Source organism: Myotis brandtii, unplaced genomic scaffold (genome assembly GCF_000412655.1).
Source record: "Myotis brandtii unplaced genomic scaffold, ASM41265v1 scaffold165, whole genome shotgun sequence".
Lineage (NCBI taxonomy): Eukaryota > Metazoa > Chordata > Mammalia > Chiroptera > Vespertilionidae > Myotis > Myotis brandtii.
In genome coordinates, this window is record NW_005356042.1 from 13,752,366 (window position 1) to 13,763,295 (window position 10,930).

The 10,930-nt window shown below is 41.9% G+C and overlaps 1 protein-coding gene across 1 annotated transcript in view; it reads left to right on the forward strand.

Annotated features, from left to right (window-relative positions):
* The window catches only part of ADAMTS18 (ADAM metallopeptidase with thrombospondin type 1 motif, 18), a 131,144-nt gene that overhangs the window by 111,796 nt on the left and 8,418 nt on the right, over positions 1 to 10,930 (forward strand). The window contains exons 19-22 of the mRNA XM_005862706.2: positions 2,580 to 2,721; positions 5,109 to 5,235; positions 8,304 to 8,508; positions 9,785 to 9,970. Of these exons, the coding sequence (XP_005862768.1) occupies positions 2,580 to 2,721; positions 5,109 to 5,235; positions 8,304 to 8,508; positions 9,785 to 9,970 (660 nt within the window). The remainder of the gene's footprint in view (positions 1 to 2,579; positions 2,722 to 5,108; positions 5,236 to 8,303; positions 8,509 to 9,784; positions 9,971 to 10,930) is intronic.

Genomic DNA, 10,930 nt, shown 5'->3' on the forward strand with positions numbered 1-10,930 from the left:
ATAATTTTTTTCTTAATATGAGAGCTACATTAGCATATTTGGATTCATTATGGGGATGATCCAATTGGCTGGGAAATTTAAGGCTCAAGAAAGAGTGGGCAACTATAGTAGTGATGTCCTTAAGCAGGTGAGGGACAACCTGGACTAACACCAGAGTCAGGACAGGGCATCCTGGGTAACAGGGGAGTGTGGTGGTACAGGAACAGAATTAGGTTTGACAGAGATTGTCTAAATTCTTTTGTTTGTAGAAAGGTAAATTTGATAATTTTTTTCCTGGAGATCTGGGGAAACCTGACATCTTGGTTGGTTTTGCTTGTTCAACAGTAATGACACTTTGATCTTCACAGTCTAATTTTTTTTTTCTTAAATGCATCCTCCTCTTCACAGCAACATTTAAAAATGTTTTATAGTAAAACCACAAGCCATGCATGGCTTAAGTTCTACAATCTGTCTATAAGATGAAAGTAGAATATATTTTAATTCCCTTTGAAAAGTTGTTAAACCACTGTTAAATCACCAGAATATAAGTCCTTGAAATCCCCAAAGCAAGAACCAACATTTAATTTACTTTGCATTCCCATTAGGGACCACTCTCCCCTGTGGCAGTAGGAGTCAGAATCTAGTTTGAATGGGGGGAGTGGGTGGTCTTAGGAAGAGGAGAAAAGTGAGTGGATTTCTTTATCACACTTACACTTGAATATGCTTTCCACACATGTATGTGCGATGCAATGCCACTGCTGTAATACCATCCCGCCTCGTGAGTCTTAGCTCCCTGAAACTCTTATGCAGTCCCTGTGTTTTCCTTCGTGTACGTGTGATGCACTCCGTTATTTTCTCCCCTACACGATCTCTCCATTCCTACTGCAAACAGAAAATAACAATCCAAAGTGTTGCGTTTGAGATAATATGTTCACTGAAGGAGAAATTTGAGTTGAGAAATCAGTGACCATCAAGAGGATCTTCTAAATGTAAAACTTCTCTCACAATTCTAGTTTGATTGTGAAAAAAACATGTGTCTGTGTACTTCATAGCACATGAAGACATTTACAGAAACACTGCAACAATCTCAAATAAGGAAAGCATGCTATGTGTTCAAAATGTGTGAAATGTTATAACACAATTGAATACACATGATTCCAAGAACCGTTGTATGATTTAGCTGCAAAAATAAGAAAACCAAAGACGAAAAAGGTCCTCAGAACTAGAAATCCCTTAGGACCTCGACTTTAAGAAGGTTTTCATTGGTGACTAATATAATTTGGCAGTTGTCTATTTTAATGGTCCTACCTGTTTGCTATTTTTGGTTTGGGTTTTGGATGGGGGTGAGAGGAACAAAGACCCATCTATTAACATTTTAGTTCTTTCTGAGAGGCACCAAGATTCGTTTTGTTGTACAACACATGATGCTCACACCATGGAATCTTTTGTGTAAGCCATTATATTCCTGGATCCACTTACGCTAATAGTGAAGTGGAAACCATTTTTGCAGCATCCTGAGGAGTGGTCTGGTTTAATGGAGGTCCTTGAACAGCCGCCACCCGCCCAACTTTAATCGAGGTGGGATCCCACCAGACAGAGATAGAGCCAGAGGTTTCTATATTTAACTGGAAATCTGCTTTGCTTCTTGGGCACGAATGCCCAGTTCTGGTGGTAAAGAATTTTCCACAAGACTCATGGGGCAGAGACAAGCAGCTATTTATATTCATGCTTCAAGCTTGAAAGAAGAGAAGAGAGGAATAGTGAAGAAAAGAGAGAATCAGGAAGGGAGGCAAATATTTGCCCACGCCCAAAACATGGTGACATTTTGCAGTATTGAGATGCATTTTATTGGAGGTCCCAAGTTGTTCTGTTTTAAGCTCATTCACCTATGTGACTTGCACAGAGTCTTAATAATTTTTTGTTTTGGTGGGTGTTGTGTTTTTTTTTCAGTGAAAACATAGCTACATTATAAAGTGGTTAGAGGAATGTTTTGAGATAATGCATAGAAAAAATTCAGCAGAGTGCCTGGTGCCTAGAATGTGCCAGTAAATTATTGCTCTTATTTTAGCATCTTATAGGATCAGATTTAGCCTAAGTCTCTGCCCTTTTAAGGTTAAGTACTTTTTAACTTATATTATTTATATTTATTTATATAAAATCAATCCCTACTTCTGATGATATTTCTTTTTGTCTTATCTGCTGCTCATCCTGGTACACAGTTAACAGACACATTCTCTTTGGTTAAGACCTCATAACTTTCTTTCCTTCAATATAATGTAAAACATTTTTTTGTTTTATTAATGCAATTGTTTTTATTAAATGTATACCTAGAGTTGAGGGTTGTGGGCTTATGGCAAATGCTAAGTCAAGTTTCTCTATGTAACATTTATCTTAATCACAGTTTTGATGCTATGGCATACACATTTTTAAGTGGCATGGGAAAACTTTAAATCAACATACACCATACTTGGGAACAATGATGTGAACCAACTTTAAGGTCTAAATGTCATACAAATATCTTCACCATGTTCAGCAAGCTCTCTGGAATTCCAGGGCCTGACCTGCGTCTTGATCTCTGATTTGTGTCTTACGCTGTCCAGATTCTGATGCAAGGCAAAAACCCGGGCATAGCTTGGAAGTACGCGCTCCCCAAGGCCACCAATGGGACTCAGCCCGCTGGGAAGAGACACGCCCACACCTGGAGCACCCTGCAGACCCCGTGCTCCGCCTCCTGCGGTGGAGGTAAGGCGGCTTCTTACTCCACCTTCCAAGTCTCTTCTTAAAACAGGTCCTTCAAAGTGTGTTGTTTGAATAAACAACAAAATGTCTTTTATGGGAACCATCGCTGTAAGAAGCAAATATCATTGCACTGAGGATTTTCCTATGTAGAGAGGAAACAATTCTCACAAAACTCAAGTCAGCCACAACCCAGACTCAGAAGTTATACATCAGAAATGTATAGACAGAAAGAGAAAAAGAAAATCTATCTATTTATAAGAATATCTACACATATATCTGTATGTTTTTTAAATTTTTCAGCTTACACTTTAGTTTCTCCCTGCCCTGACTTTTCTGTTGTAGAAGGTGGGTCATGACAGGTGAGAACACAGCAAGGCAGATGGAGAGGCCCTGCAGTGTGGACACTGTGCCCTCCCCTCGGGGGGGCAGCAGTCTCATCAGGGAGGGGTTAGCTCTGAGAAACACCTTTGCAAGAGAGGAAGTGCAATAGTGATCCCCTCAGCAAGTAGAAGGCTGGCATTTTATTGGGAGCCAAAAACCTCATATATTTTTGTTTGTTAGTTAATCTTAGTCACACTTGGAAAAAGGAATGGAAAGTCCATAAATAGGTCCGTGAAACTGAGGCACGAAGGTGGGTTACTCACTTCCCCCTGTTCAGAGCACCTGGTGACAGTGGGTTGCCTAACTCTTCCATCCCCCTTAGCATACACCACAGACTGAGCAGAAACATAGAAAATGAAGAAATTCTCATGTCTGTAAGGCCTCTTCTTCAGGTGCTCATGCTAATTAACAAAATATGAGGAAATACTTCTTTTTTAAAAACATCAAATCACCCAAAGATAATGTTTTTGTTAATGAACATTTTAAAGGCAATATGCTATAAAGAAGAAAAATAATTTCCCATAATCCCTTAATCAATAGCCAATGTTAAATATTTTGCTCTATATCATTCAGTTTTTATTATGCAAACATAAAAATATGTGTGTTTGACCTCCTCAGACATATGCCATCTGTATCATCTTGTTTATTTTTAAAGAACAGAAACCATGCTAATAGACCAGCGATTTTCAACCTTTTTCATCTCATGGCACACATAAACTAATTACTAAAATACTGGGGCAAAAAAAATAGGTATAATTTTGATTCATTCACACTGGATGGCTATTGTTGTGTTGGCTGCTGTCATTTTCTTATTTGACAATTTAAGGAAAAGGAGGTCAGTGCCCTGATTAAATAGTCAGATATTGCATGTTTTTAAAATTATTGCAGAACACTGGTTGAAAGTCACTGCTGTAGACATAGCTTTACCCTTTTTTACTTAGTTTTGGAGCATGAGCAGTTTTTCACACATCAAATGTTCTTTGAGATTATTTGCAGTCACTTCCTGATATTGCAGAGAGAGCACAGTTCCTTGGGAAGCACAGAGATCCGATCCATTTTCCATTTCCAGGGAATGCATGCAGCCAAGGGGAGGATGCTGGAGAAGTGCATTCTGGGGTTCCCCCTTGCCTTGATCTAGCAACCCCTTCAGGTGACTCGCAGGCATGTTGTGTCCAAGGCATATGAGAAGAAGCGTTCAAATGAATAAGATCTCCGGAAGTAAACTCTTAACTTTAGGGAATCCCAATGTGGTTAAGTGCCACCTCAGGCAAATCTACTTCAACCTAATGGTAATAGCAGGGTGACTTTTCATGGCTCCTCCGATTCATTTGAAGGAGAAGCACTATATAAATAGGAACAAACAATTCAAAGAGGAGGCAGAATTCCTATTTGGGGAGCTGACAGATACAGCTATTCACAGAATGTACACCTCTGATGAGAAGCCCTGAAATGAGCATGGCAAGCAAGGCGTAGGATGGCACTGAAACAAACAAAACAATCAGAGTCCTAGCTGGCAGGTACAAATACACACATATTCAGTGGGCTGCACTTTTGTTTATATATGCATCACATGCGTATGGAAGTAGAAGGCGCTTCATGGAAAAGTAGAATCTTAGAGTTTCCACGCATAGCCCGCCAATGGCTTTTCATTGAGGAGCATTTCCATTTGATGTATGCAGGGAGAGTTACAGTTGGCGGGATATTTCCCTTACAACCGCCCTATTTTCAAGGGGCTGTATGTATCACTGTGTGGTTCTAGAACCCACAGCCGTCTTGAAAGTGAAGAAGCTACACGTTAACATGATTGAGACATGAAGACTATTATTTTGGGGGGAAATGGGATTCAAATTAGTTGCAGATTTCATCAAAAGGAGGCGGTCTCACCCAATATATGGATTCTGTATCCTAAATGCAGTATCAGAACCCTGGTAAATCAGAAGCTACATTTGGAAATGAAATTGAATTGGTTATCTGTAATTTTTACTATGTATCTTTTGATGTCTTGTTAGGTTACATAAGTGTAAAGGCCATTTGCTTACGAGATCAAAACACTCAAGTCAATTCCTCATTCTGCAACGCAAGGACCAAGCCAGCAACTGAACCCAAAGTATGCAATGCGTTCTCCTGCCCTGCCTAGTAAGTCATCTGGAAATGTCTTTCTGGTGATATTAGTTCTTTATATGTCTTCATTGTTGGTGTGAGATCATTAAAGCCCACATGTCAATGCTTCTGATCAAAAGTAATGGTAAGATAGATAGATAGATAGATAGATAGAAAGAATGCCCCAAAAATAGAAGAAAGAAGGTAGTTGAGGTTAAAATATAAAAATATGAAAAACACAAATTGGCTTTAGACATTCATTTAACTCTGTCTATGCAAACCTAACCTTGGGCTATAAAGGTGGTGTTTTTTTTAACCTTTACATACAGACTCCTCTGCACTAAATCAAACAGATATTTAAATAACCCAGATTCCTACATTAGTTAAGGTCACATGTGGTTGTGTGCTTAACTTCTATATAGTTGTCTAAGAATTTAGAAAGCAGACCATGAAACCCCAAATGCAAATTACACAGTAGCAAGACACAAAATAAAAAGAAAGGGGTAAGAGGCCAAGTGGTAATCCACTTCTGATGATGGTAACCTATGGGCAGCTCGGTGGGTTTGTTTTTGGATGGAGTTTAGCCACACTATTGTTTGAACAATAATTTTAAGTAATCTTCCCAGCCAAATGGAGTCTTTTCTTGTGTGATTTATCTTCTGCCAAATGTATTTATATAGAATTGACAGAGTTTCTTCCAAAGCAAGGTTGTGTTCACTAATGTTTCAGATCATCTTAATAAGTAGTGTTTGCTTTGTGGTAATGCTGTGAGTTTATACAATCTTTTTATACACATTCTGTCATCATCGCTTGGGGCTGTAGCTATCTACCAATCCCATATGCCCAATAGTCAGTTTTTCTCTTAGAATCTGGAACCAGCTGTATCCTAAACACAAAAAAGAGGAAGAAACTTGGGGGGCTTTTATGGATTTTCCACTTTTGCTAAGAAATATATGGATCTAAGAAATATGTGATTACCAGACAGTGTTATTGACCCTCATGGAGTAACCTCTCCTTTAGGTGGTAGGTGTGTGTGTGTATGTGCATGCATAGGAATTGCAAGCTGATGTTTCCTATTTTAAGCTGCCTTCCCATCATTGGTTATCTCAGCCAGCCAAAGAAAGGGACTCCATTTACATATACACCCATGAAAAGAGAGAGCCTAGCTCCTGTCCGACTCCTAAGCCTCCCCTGATGTCTCCATGTGGAAATGATACTCTGCAGTAGTGGGTTTACTGGCTATTTACAACTAGAAAAGTGCCTCACAATGACTGCCAGGGTGGAGCGGAGAAAGGGGCAGGATCTTTTGTTGCCTTCTTTTCTTCTTCACCCTATTATTTCTCATTATTTTCTGTTGTAATAATGGGGACTCTCAAGGACTATTCTTCACTAGGGGTCTACTAGAAATAAAGTTTAGACTCAGACTATTAGAGCTAGAAGGAGAAAGGAATTAACCTGAGCTAACTCCCTTATTTCCGCATGGAGCAATCATGTCACATATGTACTTTTTGTATGCCAGCTCTGAGTTGAGGACTGGGGTGTGGAAATGAGTAACTTGAAGCTCTTGCCATTAATGAACCCTCAGCCAAATGGAAGAGATGGAAGTGTAAAGAAGTAATTGAGATGCAGTGAGATACATGTATAAAAACAAGTTTACATAAAAAAGCAGTAAGGGAGACATGGAGGTTGTAGGGGTCTCGGCTCCGAGGTCGGGGTTGATAGGGAAGGAGGGTAGGTGAGAAGTAAGCCTGCAGCCCCGATGTGAGGAATCACGCATGTCACGCAAAGTGTCTATTTGTGTTATACTTCGTCTAATACTTTTACAAAACCATCTTTGCCACATAAAGGAAAGAGATTTTAATTTGGAAGACAATCAAATGCCATCTTGATAGACAACTGTTAAAGCTACTAATAGCAAAATATATATTTTCTTTACATCTTATAAGATACAAATAATTGTACAAACATAAGAAATTATTTGATACAATCTTTAACTAAATAAGATAGTATGGGCTATTTAATGTTTTAGAATGCATATAACCCTAGAATCCATGTGCTAAATTCCCTGGCCAAAAGGTCTTTAATTTCGCATGTCAGGCTTGTGGGGGAAACCAAAGAAAAAATCTATAGGACTAGGAAAGGTGAGAGAAATGCAAAGATATAACAACATATGTGTGACGTTGTGTTTCTTAAAATGATACCTAGAACCTTGGTAGAAGAAGCCGAGTTTTAGACATTGCTGCCGGGATTCAAATGTAGGTATTAAAATCATATCTGCTAGATCTTTTTTTATGCTAGGCCTTCAAATCATAGAATTTCAATTCATCAAAAGTAGCTGTTGAAAAGTATTAGTAAGTTCTGTTGATTACCCTTTAAACATAAAGCAAGTCTCAGACCACTGTGAAAAAGCTGGCCTGGTAATTTTTAAATAAAGATCAAGGTTCTGTCCCTAACCCATCAGTAAATTTTAAGACTAATCAGAAAAGTAGCTGGGGGACTTGCCTCCTTAGAAATTTCCTCTGTAAGAACTTCTCTGAATGTACCCCTGTCTCCTGCATGTGCACATGTGTGTACACACACACACACACACGCACCCAACCTCTCATTGATCCCTCTTCCATTACTCTCATTATTGTAGTTTATGTGTTAACGAATAGCATGGCAATTATCAGAAAGTATGGTCGGCATTTGTTCACATGTCTGCCTCTTCACTGAGTTGTAGGCTCCTTAATGGAAAGAACATTGCCTCATTCCTTTTTCCAACCCTAATGCCTAGGAGAGTCCCTGGCACAAAGTTAAGATCCCAAGAAATTTGGCTGAATGAGTGGATTGCTCAGATTTCCAAATGGCACACGTTTCTTCCCCTGCAGAGGGCAGGAATGTATTTTTCCCCACGACTTTGTGGTGACTGAGTGACTCCCTATAACTGGACCGCGTGAGCACGGGCTTCAAAATCTGCGCAAGAATTAGTATGCATGGCCGTCATCGTTTCTAACATTGCCCTAAGGCTTTCATCAGGTGGTTAATCTTTCATAGGAACGGCTTTGAAAGCGATGAGCCAAAGTCTCAGCTTCATTGGAAGTAATTTTACTTTTCACTGGCAGTTGGAAGCCAGGCGACTGGAGCGTGTGCAGCAAGCCATGTGCGGGGGGCCAGCAGAGCCGGAAAATCCAGTGTGTGCAGAAGAAGCCGTTCCAGAAGGAGGCGGCGGTGGTGCACTCCCTCTGCCCAGTGAGCACACCCACTCAGGTCCAGGTCTGCAACAGCCACGCCTGCCCGCCAGAGTGGAGCCTCGGGCCCTGGTCTCAGGTAACTGGGTCAGACTTAGAGCCGTTGGTCTTGTTCCCCATGGAAAACGAAGGTGACAAAAACACAGGTGGTACCTTTGCTTCCCAAGAGACTCTCAGGTGTTTACACCTTCAAGAGAACCACACTGACTTAATGCAACGGGGCATTTTAATGAACGTTTTCAGTGATATTTTTATGCAACCTGCAGTTTGGGACCCTTAGACGTCCAGAAATTAGAGGACGTTTAGGCTAGACTAGTGAGCACAGCTAGACAGGATTCGAGTGTCAGAGGAATGGCCGGTGAATCTGGCTACTGAATTCCCCAAAGCAAATGGGAAAGACAAATACAGAGAGAGCGGCCTACAGGGATATCTAACTCTTGCATCAGTGGCCTACAAAGAGGAGTTGTGCCTAACGTTTGCTATTGTCACAAATTCCCAGTGAGAGATACAAGGTTATAAAGTTGGAGGAAGCATAGAACTACCTGTCATCCACACAGAAGTTCTCAACTGGGGCCCTGATGTTAATAACAGGAGACATTTTCTATTGTCACAATGGGGAGGGGGCATGGGTACTACAGGTGAGATACACATCCCATAGTGGGAGGGACAGCTCCCCAAATGGTGCTGAGGGGGAGAACTCTGCTCTGTAACAGCCCAGCCTCTGCTAAACCACAGCTGGCAAGACAGTTTTAAGCAATAATAAAAAAAATCCAGAGGTTTTCTTGCCTGAACTAGGAAGCCAGGTAGCAGCCCACATTCCTGCCATGCTCTCTCTTAGGACACACAATATCGCAGAGGGTGTTGATTTCGGATCAAGTTTAACAGTGCACTACCCTGTCCCCAACAGAGGTCAGAATGAGGTTTTGTGTATTTAATGAGAAGACATGATGGAAAATGTTTTCTAATGTTGGGAGTATATCTCTTAGGGGGAGAATGTGTGAGCATGCATAGATGTACTTTTAAAATGAGGGTATAGTTCATCTATCGCTTAGGGCAAGTCTAAGTAGTATGTGGTGCTACTGGTCTCTCTCTCTCTGCCATTAGCAGTTATAATTTACAAAAGGAGAATCCAGTAGGGCTGTTTCAGCGCAGTATGTAGGGTGGGCATGGATAAAGGACATGGAGTTCTTCACGAAAAGGAGCCTTAGTTCATGGAGTTTGCCCCAAATTTCACACGGAAATATTTTGGGAGAGTATTTTATTTCTCTTTCCTGACTACTAAAACCAACTATGTCTGAGAACTTGAAAGTCATTTGAAACCAGCATGCCAACAGCATTTTTCTTTTCACCTCAAGTGTTCCAAGACCTGTGGGCGCGGGGTGAGGAAGCGGGCAGTGCTGTGCAAAAGTGCCTCCAGGGCCGAGGGCCTCCCCGAGAGCCTGTGCGCCGGCGTCCCCAGACCAGAGTCGCAGGAGGGCTGTGTCCTGGGGCGATGCCCCAAAAACACCCGGCTACAGTGGGCCGTCTCCTCGTGGAGCGAGGTAGGACTTTCTATCACTGTTGCGTCTGGGTTTGGTTTGTTTTAATGCTCAGCTTATCCACCAGCATCCGGATGCTCAAAGCTTCTTTCTGTTCAACACACATATACCAGGTACCTTCTAATTATTCATTCTTCCCGTCTGATTTCTTCATCAGATGTTGCTAAAGCACCCATCATGGTGTTGGGGCAGTGGAGGTTCAAAACCCCATAAAGTGTTGGAATGGAAACATGGCAACACTGGGGATACAAAGTGCTGTGACGGGGGTTGGCCCTCCCGTGGGACAGCCTTGCTCCGCTCAGCCCAACATCAGGAGGAATCCTTGTCAGCGGTGTTGGGGCAGTGGAGGTTCAAAACCCCATAAATGTTGGAATGGAAACATGGCAACACTGGGGATGCAAAGTGCTGTGATGGGGGTTGGCCCTCCCGTGGGACAGCCTCGCTCCGCTCAGCCCAACATCAGGAGGAATCCTTGTCAGAAGAGAGTTTGCAGGGAGTGTGAGCCTGAAAGATGGGCGGGGGAGGAGGCTGCTCCACGCAGAGGGGTTCCCAGAACACACTTGGCAAGGATGGAGCCGTGTGTGCTGGAGCTGCAGACATCAGGGATTGAGGGCCTCGGGGAACAGACTGAAAATCTACCCTTTAAACATTGGGGGCCAATTAAAATGTTAAAGAAGAAGAACAAGCAGGTTTTCATTTCAGAGAGAAGGGGAATCGATGCAAATGGGCAGAGGCCAGAAAGGCACTTGCATGGGCATCAGCGTAATAAAGACAAAAGGGGAACGTGTTTCAGGGAGAGAGAAGTGGTACCTTTGAGAGTTCCTAGAGAGGCCACTGGTCCCTTCAGGAGTACGTGGGCAAGACGAAGATGCCTCCTCGGCTTGGGCACCTCAGTGGAGTTCACAGACACAGGAATCCTGAGGGAAGGAGCCAAGCCAGACAGAGTTTGCCTAGGACAGTGGT